General features: G+C 36.3%; 1 protein-coding gene across 7 annotated transcripts in view; it reads right to left on the bottom strand.

Moving 5' to 3' along the window:
• ltbp1 (latent transforming growth factor beta binding protein 1) overlaps positions 1–17,439 on the bottom strand; it is a 161,940-nt gene that overhangs the window by 9,032 nt on the left and 135,469 nt on the right. For 4 of the 7 annotated variants that reach the window (XM_017351812.4, XM_073928505.1, XM_073928507.1 and 1 more), the window contains 5 exons: positions 8,586–8,726; positions 5,767–5,928; positions 4,264–4,356; positions 2,754–2,882; positions 122–259 (listed from right to left, as the gene is read on the bottom strand). In XM_017351812.4, the coding sequence (XP_017207301.2) occupies positions 122–259; positions 2,754–2,882; positions 4,264–4,356; positions 5,767–5,928; positions 8,586–8,726 (663 nt within the window). Of the gene's footprint in view, positions 1–121; positions 260–2,753; positions 2,886–4,263; positions 4,357–5,766; positions 5,929–8,585; positions 8,727–17,439 lie in introns of all 7 variants that reach the window. The other 3 variants (XM_017351811.4, XM_017351813.4, XM_073928506.1) reach the window with 1 other exon arrangement.

Below are 17,439 nucleotides of genomic sequence, written 5' to 3'. Positions count from 1 at the left end.
GGGGAACATCCAAAATGTGAGGTGTTGGAGGTCTCCAGGATTGTGATTTAGAAACAGTCTTTAAGGAGTAGAATTTACATGCAGGATTATCATCTGCATAATATTTGACGTAAGACTTTACCTGCTACGTCGGGTAATATGCAGTGTGTGTTGTCCATTGCCAGAACCATAGGAGGGGTGCAGAAACACTGATATGAGCCATATGTGTTCATGCATTCACCATCTCTACATTTTGCCTCATCTTGGCATTCATCAGTGTCTGTAGAGATCAGAGACAAAGAGAAACAGAAGAAAAATCAATAAGCTAGATCATTGATGGAAAGCTAAGTCAGGCTGGTCTGAGTATACATAGAATACAGTAGATGCAAAAACATTCACCAACATAAAGCAATTTGCCATAAAGACAATGCATTCATTAAATAAATACTAAAGTCCTTTCTGCAGAGTAACTATAGAATTAAGTACAAACTAAAATGATTGCAAACATGTTATAAGTACAGTTTTACTGTCGAAAGGGAAAGGCTTGGTTTAAGGTTAGGTAGCTTGTAATTATGCATAATGTACAAATATTTCAATATTTACTCCAGGTATTATAACTTTATTATGTTTTATAGGGAGCAGTATTTTAGTTACATGATGTTTCAGCAAGTAATTAAAGTGGGTTGCACAATCGCCTCACAGCAAGAAGGTTGCTTGATTGAGCCTCGGCTGGTTAAGTTGGCATTTATGTATGGAGTTTGCATGTTCTGCCCTTGTTTGCGTGGGTTTCCTCTAGGTGCTCTGGTTTCCCCCAGACGCCAAAGACATGCGGTATAGGTGAATTGGGTAAGCTAAAATTGTTCGTAGTGTATGTGTTAATGTGAGTGCATGAGTGTTAATGACGTTAATTGAATAAACTAAATTAGTGTATGTGTGTCAGTAGTGCGTTATAACTGGAAGGGCATCCGCTTTGTAAAACATGTGCTGTTTAAGTTGGCAGTTCATTCCACTGTGGTGACCCTGGATTAATAAAGAGACTAAGAAAGTTAATAAATATTTTGTTTTAAACTTCAGAAAATTTAGCACACTGAAAAAAAATATTCAAAGATGATTCCTTGGATTTACTAAAAAATGTTTGCGTTAAGTGGTTGTAAACAATTTATTTGTGTTGAATTTGAGAAAAAAAAATTAAGTTGAACATTATTAAACTTAATTTGTTTGTTTATATTTAACACAAATAAATAGTTTGCAACAGTTGTGCATGCAAAACTTTTTTCAGTGCATGTTTGTGTTATACTTGTGAAGGCTCAAAGGTTCTCACTTGTAAAGCGAAAGTAAAATTAAAGTGATTTTGAAAGTGGAATTAAAATGACCCACTAGTAAGGACATTTCACAGGTTTTTTACTATTTAAAAAGGCTTGTGATTCAGCCAAAATATTTTTTTTTCTATTGGTTTCTAATGATTGGCATTTGTTGGGGTTGTGGTAGGCCATAGGCAATATCATTAACCTGATTTAAAAACAATGGAAGCCTATGTATTGCTTTCAAATCAAACCTCTTTCTTTCCCTTTCTCTCCCTCTCTTTGTGCATGGTTTACAGTTCAAATGTGTTCAAATATATGTAAGTGGGTGTAGGAAGTCAAATGACTGTGGCTGCACTGAATGTGTGTGTGTGAGGCAGTCAGGGGTGTGTCAGCTTTAAGGCAGTGTGGCTGGGCAAGTCTCCATAGCCGTGGGTCTGTGGTCTCTGTGAGTGAGTGTGTGTATGTGTGTTTAGGCAGGCAGACAGCCTGCGGTGCACCATGGAGCTGTGGCCTGGATCATATCGCCTGTGCCGCCCTGACCGGTCGGAAGATGTAGCCCTTTGACCTCAGCTCAAACATACACAGAACCTGCCATAGGGCTGCATGCATAATGTGGCCGCAAGCCACACGCCGTCAGCTGCAGCGGCTTTAAAACTTACATTTAAATCCAATTTAAATGTGTTGGCGTTACAGTGAGCCAAACTAGGCCAACACTTACAAACACGCACACACACACTTACAAACTAAGCCTGTCATTCTAAACCAACAAAAGAACACAATGACAGTTCAAGGCTAAACATTACAAGCAATAAGCGGCTAAAGCAGGATGTTATAAATAACAAACCCTTCTGTGATTACGTGCTAGCCTTTCTAAGAATATGTGGAATAAAATTAAACACTTAAAACATAGTTTTGTATTTTTGCATCAGCTTGCATCAGACTGATTTAATTTGTGCATCCTTGAGAACAGAGCAGTGATTTAGTTTGTGCATCACAATGAGCAACACTGTGATATTATATGTAATATTCAGTAATTACATTTATGGCAGTTTAACATTGTTTGGGCACCTTGTTTAGACAGGCATAACAGATCATTTCAGCTAATTTAACTCTAATCAGATTTTTCATCATTTAAATATGCAAAAACTCATTTTATATGATTTAAAATACCATCAAATGTGACTTTTGTTAATGTTTTTTTTATATGAATTATTAGATCAAGGATTTTCTATTGCAAAAACCACAACTTACAGTATGTTCTTCTAAACAGGAATTCATTTTCTTTCGGCTTAGTACCTTTATTCATCAGGGGTCGCCTCAGTGGAATGAACCGCTAACTTATCCAGCATACGTTTTACACAGTAGATGCCCTTTCAGCTGCAACCCAACACTGGGAAGCACTCAGCAGGAATTAAAAGTCATAAAATCTTAATGAACATTTTAGTTTAGACTGCGATTTTTGTTTCTTACCGAGACACTGTAGTTTGCTCTCATCGTAGTAGAGTCCAGATTTGCAGTAACACTCGTACCAGCCAGCGGTGTTGAGACAAAAGCCATCTTTACAGATCTCACTTCCAAAGAGCTGGCATTCATCTGCATCTGCTTAACACACACATCAACACTTTTTCATTATTTAATTGTAAACAAATAAACACACACGCACGCACGCACGCACGCACGCACATACACTAGTTAAGAACTAGAAACCCTGGATCACAGTTACAGATCACCACACATACAGTCTCTCCATGCTCTTGTTAGTGTTCTTATTTTGGGATCTGCTACATGTAGAAATTTAATTTGACTGAAGAATGATTGGGAGGAAATGTCCTTTCCATATATAAGCATTCCATTCAAAGGTAGACTGACACACACACACAAACCACATTGCATTCACTCGCACTGCCACTAGCCAAAGAGAAACCACACTCTCGCTGCATTCATAAATTAAATCAGTGCATTAGACGAGCCCTGAGACTGAGGTTTCCCCACACTGGGAACCAGCCTGCTGAGTGTGTGTGTTTCAGCATATGTAGGTCAGATGCTAAGTGATGTCTGCTGCTGCCTACACACATTACAAAGTCAAAAATACATTCATCGGCCACTTTGTTAGGTATACCTTTCTTGTACGGTACCTGGATTGACCCGCTTTTGTCATTAGAAATCTTAAAAGAATAGTTTGCTCAAAAACTGAAAATATTTGGATGAAAAATAGAGTTTTCATAGTATTATTTTCCATTTATTTATTTATTTTTTTACTATGGAAGGCAATGGTAACAGGTTTCCAGCTTTCTTTAAAATATTCTTTTGTGTTCGCCAGAAGAAAGAAACTCACAAATGTTTGGAACAACTTGAGGACAAGTAAATAGGGTAAACTATTCCTTTAAAGTGGTGAAAATATTCTTCTGAGATTTCTGTCAATATTTACATGGCATTACCATGCAGTTGTAAAAGATTGAAATAGCATGTTATCCTGTCTTAGAAGTAGCCATCACACAATTCAAACAAGGCCCAAGGTGTGCCATTAAAATATCCGCACATTATTATACAGATGCTACCATCCAAATGTTCCAGCAAAAAATGTGAGACTCATCAGAAAATGCAATCCAATATTCAGATGTCTAATTCAGCTGACAGGAGAGACATTGATGGTTTTCTTCGTCTGCTAAAGCTCATTCTCGTTCTACCATCCAACGGGTTGTGTATTCAGACCTGCTTTTTCAAAGAAATTTGAATTATTGGCACATTTCTATCAGCTGAATAGTTCTACTGTCACTTTTGGTATCAACAGGGCATTTTTGCCCAGACAAAATATGGAGTAAATAGGGTAAAAGTATAAAGCACATCAACAATCAAAGTTAAAGCCTTAAGAGAGAGTTCTCCAAAACAGATAGCATCATTTACTGAACCTATACTCTTAACCATATTTGTGTACCTTTGACATTTAAATCCTTTTAAATGACATAAACACTAATAATACCTTTGGTGTTTTCTGCTAAGCTGGAGGTAGTACTCATAGGATCTCCAGAAATCAGGTAACCCCGGCCTGCTGGACACATCTGTGAGAACTGATCTGTAAAGAAAAGTGTCAGTAGTTAATGCAGAAAATGTTTTTTTAATAATTTTTTTATTATGTTGACTACTATTTGTAAGGGCAAGATAGACTTTTATTAAATGTGAGAAAGCTTATTCAACACATTTCTAAACATAATAGTTTGAATAGCTCATTTCTAATAACTGATTTATTTGATCTTTGCCATGATGACAGTAAATAATATTTGACTAGATATTTTTTAAGACATTTCTTAAAAGTGACATTTAAAGGCTTAACTAGGTTAATTAGGTGAACTAGGTAAGTCAGGGTAACAAGGCAAGATTTTGTATGATGATGGTTTGTTCTGTCGACTATCGAAAAAAATATAGCTTAAAGGGGCTAATAATTTTGACATGAAAAGGATTTTTAAAAAATAAAAACTGCTTTTATTCTAGCCGAAATAAAACAAAGAAGTCTTTCTTCAGAAAAAGAAATATGTTCAGAGATACTGTGAAAAATTTTTTGCTCTGTTAAACATCATTTGGGAAATATTTAAAAAGAAAAAAAACATTCAAAGGGGGGCTAACAATTCTGACTTCAACTTCTGTCTAAGTTTAAGCAATAACCAGAGACAGATGCATAATGCACGACACGCATGCACATCATGCTCTCTTGGGTATAAAGGTGAAAAATGTTGGCTTATGATTTTGTGACATTTGTATATTAGAGTAAGTCTTTAAAATATCTCTGTGTCTTTTATTACTTTTCCATACTTTTAATTTCCTAAATAAAATGTTAATTTCTTTCTTTCTGGCTTATCAATTCAAGTTAACATAATAATCTACATCAAATGAACCAGCTCAGTGGATAAAATTCAAATAATTATAATAGGGTAAGGATTTTTCACTATATTCAAGTTTAATGATCCATGATTTCTAAATATCTGTGCAAAAGTGTTTTTGCGTTTGAAATATTCTTTTACAATATGCTAATTAAAATTATGCTGTCTTTCCACATTAAAAGAAATAGTTCATCCAATTAGAATCAGATCAACTGATTTACTCCAAGGAATCAACTCAAAATATTTTTCATTTCATTTGTTCATAATTACTAACCAAGTGAACAATGTGAATAAATATAGGTGCATAAGTGTTCTTACAGTTCCTACTTTGAGTTTATTTACTTTAATTTGGTCTTTTTCAAGTTCTCCTTATTACATTATTTCAAAAGGTATTTAAGAGGTAAAAACTAAAAAGTATGTTCTACTATCAACTTATACATATAATTTATAACTAATACTAACTTATTCGCTGAAAAGAATCATGTCAAAATAATGGTTTGTTGACCTCAGGTTCAACTCAGAGAGCGTCTTATCTACACAAGTGTTCCTACAGTTGTCTGTGCTCTACTTCATTAGACTGTCATGTTGTGATTTGTGTAGCTCAGTACCTGTTCCCGGTATGGGGCAGGGATGGACCTCACAGTTGTCTCCCCATCCTGCTCCCAGTGTACAGCAGCACTCCTCTTTAGTCATGCTGCTGGCCAGAACCTTATCACAAAGGTTTTCATCATTCAGGTTGAAGTAACACTCTTTCCTCTCAACTGTTGTGACTACGGGAAACAAGACAACAAATCGAGCGACACAATTTTTTTTTTTTTTTCAATTTAAAATATTCATACATACATTTTCAATTATGTTTTGTGTGACAAAACAATCTAAAAACATAAGACAGAATTAACATAAACAATTTAGAAAGAAAATAAATATATATTTCACTGCAATGATGAAATGAAGAATACCCAAAGAACCAAGGTCAAGAACACAGTAGAAACTGTGCACGTCACCAGAGAGCAGTTTTACAGTTCAGCCTTGGATTTTCAGACACAGAGTGCTCCTTTTTTATGATTTCCAGATAATTCATATTCCAAACTATTGCAATTCTAGCTTTACAGTGTCCTACTGTCGTCCTTACATGTAAAAAGCAAGATTTACACCTGTGGTAAGAGATACCAGGGCACTTCTAGTAAAAATAACAAAAAAATAATATTTGAACTCAGGAGACATTGTGGTTTTATGGGGAAGAAGGATTAGGAGGGTGGATTTGAACAAAAGTCCTTAACCAAAACAGCTGGCTAAGATCTAAGGAGACGCTTCCTGTTACTTGATCTTCCAAGCACAGCTGGTATGTAGCCACTCACACAATATATATTCCAAACTGCATTGTGCTTAAATTTATTTTTGGCAGTTTTACCATGTCTTTTTAAATGTAGCACTCGATGGCAAATCCCAGTCCTTAAATTTGACCCTGTTTTCAAACCTGTTCTCCTCTGTTCCACTTGTTTAACAGATGAATAAAACACATACTAGACTTGCTTTCATAGTATTTCACTTTTACTTAGCAAATTCTACTAAACTTGTCCTTAACTTTTACCAATCCTTGCTTAAACTCAACTTGTTCAACTAACTTGATCACCTAACCAACCCTAAAACCTGCCCATACCATTAAATCTCTTTCTAACTTTAACCAACCATTTAGGAGCTGTTCACACAAATGAGTTTTCTGTATTAAAGCGCACACAATAAGTCAGGTTTACACCTGCCATACACACTACTCTTACATCTTGGGTCTACAGAAATTGAGCATTTTGAAATAGCTAAAGAGCAGGTTTTAGTTTGGAAATGATGGTGTTTCCTTTCAGTGTAGATGGACTGAAACACAAACTTCTGAAACTGAGGTGCAGCTATCTTTAATTAAAAACTCTGATTGGACGTTTGTGTATCGTTCCTTGATTCTTCGATCTCCTCCCATAAGAACAATACACAAGCAGAAGATGGCAAGTATGGAAGCTGCAATATGTGTGCATTCCAAATGAGCATGAATGGTCATGTATAATATGTTTAGGCTGTAAAGCATGGATGGATATTTTATGAAATGCAAAAAAAATAAGTCTGTATGAGGAATGTTTTCATTCTAAAATTACATTTTAACAACAAAAATGCACTATTTCATGCAATTCATCCTTTTTCTATAGCACTTTTTTACAATGTAGATTATGTCAAAGCCACTTAACATAGATAAAGGAAAACAGAATTTCAATATTCCAGCAAGTCTGGCAGACAGGACAGTAGTGGTAGAATGCTGGTGTAGTGCTGATGTAAAATTAGTGTTAGCCTTTAACTTACACATACATGTATAACTAAGATAAAAATTAAACCAACGTTAAACCAATACCATTAACCTGTACCCTACCCTTAGCATACTCTAAAAACTATACACAAACCAGTACTTAACATGTCACTAACCATAACCTACACTAAAAGCTATACCGATATTGTACTACTAAACCTGTTACTAACCTCAATCGACACTAAATACATACACATCCTGTACAACTAAACCTGTCTCTTACTGACACTAAAATGTATAACCAAACCACTAAACCTGACCTTAAGTTACCCATAAAACCATATTTGTACCACTAAAGATGTCACTAACCTAACTCTCCTTTAAACCAACCATTAAAACACTCCTCTCGCTTACCTTAACCAACCATTAAAGCCATATTTGCACCATAAAACAAGTCAACCCTTAACCCTTTTTTAAACCTACCCAGACTACTTAAACATTTAAACCATACCACTTAACTCAACCCAAACTGCAATAGCTTCAAAATCTTTTTGCAATATAGAAGCTAAGTCCAGAACAATTACATAATATTTTATGTAAAAACATAGTAGCTAAGACATCTAACATAAACAGGGTGTAATCTATAATAATTGTCTGCGATATGTCATTCTGATAGGCTTCCTTGTATATCTCGCTGGTCTTTTTATCTTAGCGTGGGAGCTTCTTTTTGGCTCTTACGTGCTTTTGGGCCCGTGATGCTTTGGTCCCTCTGTAATCCTCAGACTGAATCTCATTTCTCTCCTGCCAGATCGTTTACAACCCCCATTCATCACGCCTTGCCTCCCTCTGTTCTACTCAGAGCTGGACTCTGATGATAGGAAGTTAATGTCCTGTTGCACTAGAGGATCTCCATGGCTGAGATTAAAACGTGAAGAGCTTCAGAATCGTTTCAGGTACACAATGAAATTCCGTAGGAGGACGACAAGGGTCACCTGTCCAGATAAAAGGTAATCTGTGGCACAATGGTAGCCTTGTAGGTTTGGGTTAAAGGAAACAGGCTTGCTTGAAGCATTTGGGTTTCTTTTAGATCACAAACTGGTCAATCGTGTTGTGGTGGTTTACAGTCGAGTGCGACATTACCTGGAGGTGTAGAGATGCATTTGCCAAGCATTGGGTCAAACTCTTGCAGGTCATCAGGACACAAACACAGGAAGGTGCCTTCACGGTTCTCACAGGTGGCTTCACCACACACATTACCGAGAAGCTCACACTCATTCACATCTGCAGACAAGTACAAGTGTTTCATTACTTTTCTTTCATTACAATGAAGACACAATCTAAAGTCAAATGAAGAACAATGAAGTGATTTGTTTAACTTTTTTTGACACAATTGTTCAATCAAAAATGAATCAGTTTAATTTGGTTCAGTCAAAATAAAGGGCTTAAAGAAATGATTTATTCACTTTTCTGGAGTTCTACTCAATGATCTGAAGATTTGGAGATGTACGCTGCCAAAAATGTGACTGTTTGAATTTAAGTAAGCAAATACTTAAGAGTCTATGATTAAATCTTTATTGCTGCAATCAAAATGCTTCTGGCTTGTTATTTGCTTGCCAACAACTCCTTGAACACTAACTGATGCAGTGTGCAGCTTTTAACTTCTTATACAACAATGTTGTGAGCTGTATGACATGGTTATATTCTATGATAGCAATGCTAAGATTTATTTGGATCAAAGTGTGAAAGAAAGGTCCATTTTCACACAAACTGACCACCGGCTGTTGCCTTCTTAATTATTTATGCTTCCATTAAAAAAGGTTTGGTGAACACTGTAGGAATGCAAATTACCATATGCATTTGTTTATATGGCAAAGCATGTCTTTTTCAGCAAGAAGGTTCATACAAATTACAAAGGCAGATACTGATAAGATCAGAGACTAGTGTGTGGACTTTGGGGGTTTTATGATGTGGTCACATATTGATTGGTCAGTTTGTATGTCTCTGTATTCGGGCTTTGCATATGGTCAAGAAAGATACAAAATAGGTGGTAAACTTTGCTCTGGGCTCTTCCTGCTCTGCTCCTGTCTTGCTCTGGAGTTTATCTTCTCTACTATCTGTTCAAGTGTCTCTCTCTCAGCTCACCCAGTAAGCTTTTTTTGTTTTTAAAAAATGTCTAATAGATGTCTAGTAGACATCTAAACATTGTCGTCCTGGCTAAAACAAGGCTAAATTTGGTCTGTCAGTTAAAATCTAATAGACGTCTAAGAACAGGCCAAAACTAGTCATCAAATAAACAGAAATGAATGACTACACATTTAAGGTCTGTCTAATCTGTCTACTTGACGACTAGTCTAGTTTTGGGCTATTTTTAGGTGTCTTTCAGATTTCCACTGACAGCCCACATTTAGCCTTGTTTTAGCCAAGCTGTCTACATATAAATGTCTATTAGATGTCTATTTAACACAAAATTAATATCATGTTTTATAACTTCATATTTTATCATTTTATACAGTTATTTGTAACTAATTCAGTAGTAGAGAATTATTGTCATTAAATCATTTTAAATCATTCACTCATTTTCAAGTAATTGAAATTTACTTTGGATTTATCTTAACAATTAATTGCTCCGTATTCCAATACAATACAATCACATAATAGCCACACTCTCTCACATTAGGCTATCAAAACTGCCCTTATTTACGTTTTTGGTATAAGATTGCAAAAGGATAGTTAGAAATATACAGTTTTCAAAATCATACTGATAACTTTTTAGTCATTCGGCAGAACAACAGTTCAAACCGCTGTAGTTAAAAACCAATTCAACACATTTACGATTTTTTTTTTTGTCAGTTTTTAAGGCTTAACAGACATAACCTAAGCCTATTGGTTTAGTTTTTTTTCCAGGGTAAGTGCACAATCTAATCTGAATAAACCTTTGGGGCTTAAGAAGAGATTTGTTTTGTGTTTCATTGGCATAAAAACTTGCTTTGAGTTAATCATAAACTCTGGTTCAAAGTTGACAGAAATAAAATCTAAATTTGTGAAATCACTCATGCAGATCTTAAAAAAACTGTTTTGAATGAAATCTCGATTTTATCTGTTGAATATATTAGAACAATTAAAATAAAAAATACACACTACAGAAACCCAAGTGACAGTTTAACCAGACTTCTGAAGAGACTTTTCACAACTACAAGCTTTTGTGATCTCATAACCACCTAATTTATTATTCCTACAGCTTTATCCTGATTGGCTCAGAGCGTTCTACAAGACTTTTCATTAATTCTCCTTATCAAAACTATGACTTTTGTGAACCTCATAGAGCAATGACAAACTGTGTGCACGGCTGACTTCAGTAAATAAAACAGGCCCATTTTTCTGCCGACTGTCTCTGACAGCTAGAATTTATGACGACCAAAGTAGCACTATAATGCTTCCTGCAACACGGCTCTCTCCTCCTTTCTACTCACTTCTCTCTTTCTTTTCTTCTCAATGCTTCACACATCTGCGACTCTCATTCGCTTGCTTTTATCAATCATCTCACAGCACCACATACAAAAGGATGCAATAAATCAACTTGTGTGGAAAGCCTTTATATGTGCAATAGACTCAAAATGGTCTAATGGAGCCATCCTGGCAAACACATACACATGTACACGCGCACACACACACACACTCAGCGATGGTGGGCCAGTTCGTCAATGAGCCTGGAAGTGTTTAACACTCTGTCTGGAGTCGGCCACGGTGTGGGTGCTGCACCACTAGGGAATGATAAAAGCTTGGAAAAGGGCGTCTGTGCCAGAGGAACAATGTAAAAGACAGATATGGCCTCATAAGAGCTGATATATACCAGTGGCTTTTTATGCACTCCGGAATAGAGTAGGCTTTGAACGGGACGTTTTCTACATCTTAAACAGATTTCTTTTTTCATGTAAGCGTTCTGCTCAATTACCTAACCTACAGTAGATTGCCATTACAGAAAAAATCACGTTTTGGAGCTGGCATGACATATAGGTTTTATTAGTCTTTTTTATTGTGAGGTATATCTAAATGAAATTGCTCTAAATCTACTTTGTCTAGCAGAAATCGATTTAATAATGGTTGTTTCTCTGTGATTTCATAAAAGAATGTTAAGTGTGGGTGGCATGGTGGCTTAGCAATTAGCACTGTCACCTCACAGCAAGAAGGTCACTGATTCGAGTCCCAGCTGGATCAGTTGCCATTTTTGTGTGGAGTTTGTGTGTTCTCCTCGTGTTCTCATGGGTTTCCTCCGGTTGCTTCGGTTTCCCCCAAAGTCCAAAGACTGATATAGGTGAAATGGGTAAAATAAAAATAAATTGGGCTGTAGTGTATGTGTGCGAATGTGACATTGTATGGGTGTTTCCCAGTACTGGGTTGCAGCTGGAAGGACATCCTGTGTAAAACATATGCTGGATAAGCTGGTTGTTCATTCCCCTGTGGTGACCCCTGATAGATAAAGGGACTAAACCGAAGAAAAATGAATGAATGAATGTTTATCACTGAGATTTCATGTAAGAATGTTAAGTGTATTATACAGCTTTAATTTTAATTTTTTTGATGACAGACTGATGTGATGACTGATTTTTAGGATTTTTGAGGTAAAGCACTATTGTAATTATCATTTTATATCTTTATACTTTGCCGCTACCCTTCAAATGACCAAGCCTTACCTTTTTTTTGTCAGTAAGATGTTTGTAATTATTTAAAATACAATAAAATTGATTATGCTCATTTATTCTTTTAGATATTTTAACAACTACAGCTCAGTTTTCATTTTTTACAAAATATATGTTATACTGAAAGACAATGAAAAAAATATTATCCATAATTTGGCATTTTATTGCATTTAAGACCTTAAAGTGGTAATTTTGTTGTATTTAATATGCTTTTTTTCCATAGGTGCGTCCCAAATTGTATACTTATGCACTATTCTTTGTAGTATAAAAAGTGTGTTTACACTAAAAACTCAAAAAATAATAAGTGTACTTTAATTACCCGGATGATGCACTTAATCAACCATTAAAATGTAGTGTGGAGCGCTGGACACTTCATGCCCTCAACCATAGATATATACACTAGATATTGCATATAGACCCTGGTCATGCGTCAATAAGAACAAATGTCATTCAACAGCCCTTTAGTCAAGACTAAAGCCAATGTGAAGATGCTGGACTTTTGTGCTGTGTACAGGTGTAGTAACAAGCAAATTAAGAAAACAAAGCACAAAAGCATTACATTTCATAGGTTATATTTCATTGTTACGATTTCGTATGTTATGATCCTTTGTGCTAAACAAATATCGATGATACTATACAGTTTCTTACTGCACTGATCGCAAAGTAGCACCAACTTGCACTAAATTCTAGGCTTTTAATTTTGTTGAATAAAATAAGCAGACAATGTAAATGAAATATGATAAATAGAAACGCTGCGGTGCTACAAACTTGTATTATTGTCGGCTAAGTGAACAAGTCATTCATAACATGGATTCATTCACAAACAAATCGCTCTATCTTTTAGTAGATGTTAAAGCAGGAGAGGGGGTGAGCGCATAACCTAATCGCGGCGTCGCGGGCAGTGCGTCCAGGCATCCGGAGTAGGTCCAGCAGAGGTAGTCAGTCTGAGCTCTGAGGGGTAAGTCTCCGGCAGGCGAGAATCTAGCCGGAACTGACCTGAGTGTATTTTGCTATCTGGGTGGTTAGGCGTGTATCAGCAAACTAATAAAGCCCGAAAAAAGCCCTGACCTTAGCGAATAAACAGTGTTCCACCAGGATCATGTATGTCAGAAACTATAGTTTACTGCTGAACTCATTTTGTCATGGTAAAATAACACAGAAATCGAATAATAACACTTCAGTCTCCTGCCGAAGCTCAGACGGTCTGCTTTGAGAAACTGTCAATCACAGCTGTCAATCACGATGACACGCCCAGCATTAAATTACTGCTAAAAACAAACTGTTTACAAAAATGAAGATCTGCACCTATTTCAGCACAATAACCAGTGCCTTAATCGACCAGAACCATCTTTCGGGACATTTTATTACAAGTGTAATAATTTTTTTTATTTAGGCTTTTTTATTTAGTCTCCTTCATTAACACGGAGGAGGCGGGCTTTATGACTTGTACTGCAGCCAGCCCCCAGGGGGCGATCTAACGGCAGAGACCTTCACTCAAACGCAGGCTTGCGGCACACTTGACACAAACACTCGCTCTTTGTCGGCAATGCCCGTGTGTTCACTTATCCATCGATATAGAAAAGGGATGTAAAATATTTTCAGAATTTAAAAAAATATTTGCATACTGACCACTCCTGATCATAGATATATGTATCTATACCTCTGGTTCCAGATGGCCAGTCCTCCAATGCAGCTTGGTCCCTCATTAATTTCAAAGAAGAGCAACCCTGTACTAAAATGGCGGCTCTATTGATGCATTCCTTCCAATAGACAACAACAGAGTTGGGGACATCTAATGTAAATATCTATGGCACGAAAGAGGAAGGGGTGGAGCTATCAGGCTCACATGTTGGATTACATTATTTAATTTAGATTGTGAAAGCAAAATTTTCCTACGAGAGTGATTATATCGCCTCCTGATGGTGAATGCAGTTATACTCATGGCAGGTATTATTTGGTAGTTTGGTCATATACTGTATTTCATTAATATGGGAAACGATTTTAATTTCCGCTTTGTAAAAAAACCCATTAGTGTTCCATTTGGGATGACACTACATACATATACTATGGTATTGAGTGTATAAGTGCATAAGAGCATAGTGTATAGTGTGCCATTTGGGACGCAGCTTATGTTTGTAAACTATGTCAGTTTAAAGCAGAAACAAAAATGGGTTGTCTCATCCTTGACATAATAGCTGTACTTTTTCATAATACATTTTAGCAATAATTGTATTGCATCAACCTTTTAAAGTATATTTTCAAACAGAATGACATTTTAAATTAAACTGATGTTCAAAGCATTAGAAGCAAACACGTCTATGTGGAAAACTCACTTTATATTTATTAGGAATTCCGACAATACAGAGAAAAGCAATTTTCTTTTCTTTTTTTCCCCCAGCAGCAGCAAGCAAAATTAGTTCAGGATGCTTTAATGCTTTGTTTTTATTTATTTTTCCCTCAAGTACACAAGGAGTTAAGATTCTCAGTCTCTGGAAAGGGATTAGATGTTATCCATTTACTTCATTAAAACAGTTCAAGACACACAGAGAAGCTTGAAAGGGCTGAAACAGATCTTTAGAAAAGTCTATAGATCATAGAACGTCTGGATCTGGGATTTATTTTTGTTTGTCAACTGATTAGGGCACAGAAAACTGCACTTTATTAAAATGTGGTGCTCAAAAATTGACTTAGCGGGTTCAAATTTAGCATTTCCTTCAGCTATGTCACAAATGAGGGAGAAAAGGACAAAAATAAAATAACAAAGAAACACACAGGTCTTTGTTTGTCTAGGTAATTGGTGGACAAAAGGAAGAGAGAGGGAGTAATGGATGTGGTAGTGGGAGAATCTAAGGAGAGAGATGGAAGAATAGATAAAGAGAGAGAAGTGGGAGGAAAAGAGGAATGCAGAGCCTGTCTGTGTATCAGCATTAGTGTGTATTATTGTGTGTTACTGCTGTGGGAAACCAGAAACGATGGAGGTTGTTTGTGGCGGGTTACATAAGCCAATAAGACAAACAACCTCTATTCAGAGACTGAGAGAGAGAGTGTGTGTTTAACAGTGAGTGTGTGGTTCAGTGTGTTTGTTTGCTATACGTGTGTGTATGAAAACCCATAGACTTAGATCAAGCTAGAGAACAATATGCTGTGTGCAGTAGGTGTGGGTGGTTTAAATCTTATACCATGGTGTGAGCAGTGAAACTACTCAAGAGTTAAAATTAAAAAAAATGTAAATGTATAAAAAATTTATTAATAGCAGCAAAAGTTGATTTATAATGCTATAAAAGTTTATCAAATAAAAGCTTTTTGTTTCAATGTGTAAAAAATATATCCTGGCAAAAATATTTAGCATATCAGTTAATTGATGCATTGATAATAGTACCAACTAGGCTTATTCTGAAAATGTACCGCTATATACATTTCTGGAGAGCACAAAATACATCCCCGGAGCTACATTTTTTTTGCCGTTTTTGCGAATCCACTAGAGGCCGCAGTGTACGCTTTTTGGGATTTCAGATTTCCCTTGCAAATGCCATTCACGCATGCTGTTCTCGTGTAAACCAGAGGCTGCTGTTGACAAACTGACTGATTGATTGATTGATCGACTAACCCACCCTCCTCCTTCCCTAAACCCAACTAATAGTGTTTTCAAAAGTACAGATTGACCCATCCACCAACTTTCCTAATCCCTAAACTGACAGTGATTTAAAAAGCAATCCAGAAAAAAAGATCTTGCCTGATTTTTACCACATTTTTACCATTATTAACTTTTTATTTTTATATTATATACACTGTTTATATGTTATATATTGTTTTTTTATTTCTTGGCTTTTGTTTTTGTCTTACCCGCTTTTTGGAACCGTTCTTCGCCAGACTCGAAGCCTGTTGACATGGTCAACTCCTCTGCGTCTCAAGTCCGCCAACATACATGGTGAGCTACAGGACAAACTGGTAACATCTAGAAAGCGGTTCATATGGAAGGAAGTGTTCGGCTGGTGAGCGTGAAAAGAAACGGTGTCATACCGCCCCCTTTGCTCTAAAGACAAAATGCAGAAGACAAAACTTCTGGCTACATAATTTGCGATCTGCAGAAATGTATATAGAAGGACATTTTCAGAATGAGCCTAGGTTGCATTATACATATTTTATTTTCATCAACACAAAACTATGAAATAAATATTAACACTAAATGTAATATTTTTTTTGCAATAATACTATTTTACTCCATTTAAGACCAAATAAATGCAATAAATGCAGCCTCAGTGAGCTTAAGAGACTTGTTTCTTTATAGCTTTTATTTCTACAGGTTTAATTATTGTCATTTTAGCCTGATTTTAAGTTAAATCATTTATGTTTAGCTATTTTTTGTCTTTTTTCAAATTCAATAATCTATGCTACACAAATAATAATATTAGTCATATAATAAAGGCAACTCTCTTTCAGAAGGTAAGCTGCACAAGAGCAGTCAAGATGAAAACATGTGTTATTTTAAAGCATTCACCAGCTCCAGACCTCTAAACACCAGGCCACAAAAAATACATGTGGCTCCATCACTTTAATAGGTCTTGACTGTGTGTCAATGTATTAATATGTCTAGATGTGTGTGTATATGGGGCCACTGATGTGTTTAACCCCAGTCGCTGTGTTTTAAACATTACCGGGGTCTGTGCCGTTTACCCTCAGACTGGAAGAAACTAAACACGCACATCAATCATGGCCATAGCAAAGCGTCTGCCATCTTTTTTTACATTGTCTGAGAGGAAGTGGCAAAAAATCTGGCCTCGGTTTAAAAACCCAGCTCTGGTTTACCTGTCTATCAGGGCTTTACAAACACACCAGACCTCTCATCCATTAGCCGTTTGTCTCCCAAAGGAATAAGATATATTTTTACACTCAAAATAACACTCAACTTTGAACAAAAGATTAACAAATGAGTTTAACCATTTTTGAAAACTTTCAGCCAATCCCCGGGTCTTGCGTTATGTATTATTGAAGTATCAGATTGGGTTTCGGTATCAATAGATACACAAAAGTGTATCTGCAGTGTACGCTTTTTGGGATACACAAAATCAATAGATACACAAAATCAAGTGATTCTGACTCTGAAATAAAAACCTGAACGGGAGACTCTGAAAAAAAACCCTGATCTGGACATCCCTATGTTATACTGTATGTCCTGCTTCTTCTTCTTTTTCTTTGGCCTTTGTCCCGTATGATTGCGAGGTCAGCTCTGTTTGGAACAAGTCCATATGATAACGACTTTTTTGCACCTTCCAGCCGGCCTGTCGTATGGGCCTGTC

The sequence above is a fragment of the Danio rerio genome, chromosome 17 (assembly GCF_049306965.1).
Source record: "Danio rerio strain Tuebingen ecotype United States chromosome 17, GRCz12tu, whole genome shotgun sequence".
In the NCBI taxonomy this organism is placed as follows: domain Eukaryota; kingdom Metazoa; phylum Chordata; class Actinopteri; order Cypriniformes; family Danionidae; genus Danio; species Danio rerio.
This window is presented reverse-complemented; position numbering and strand designations above follow the sequence as displayed.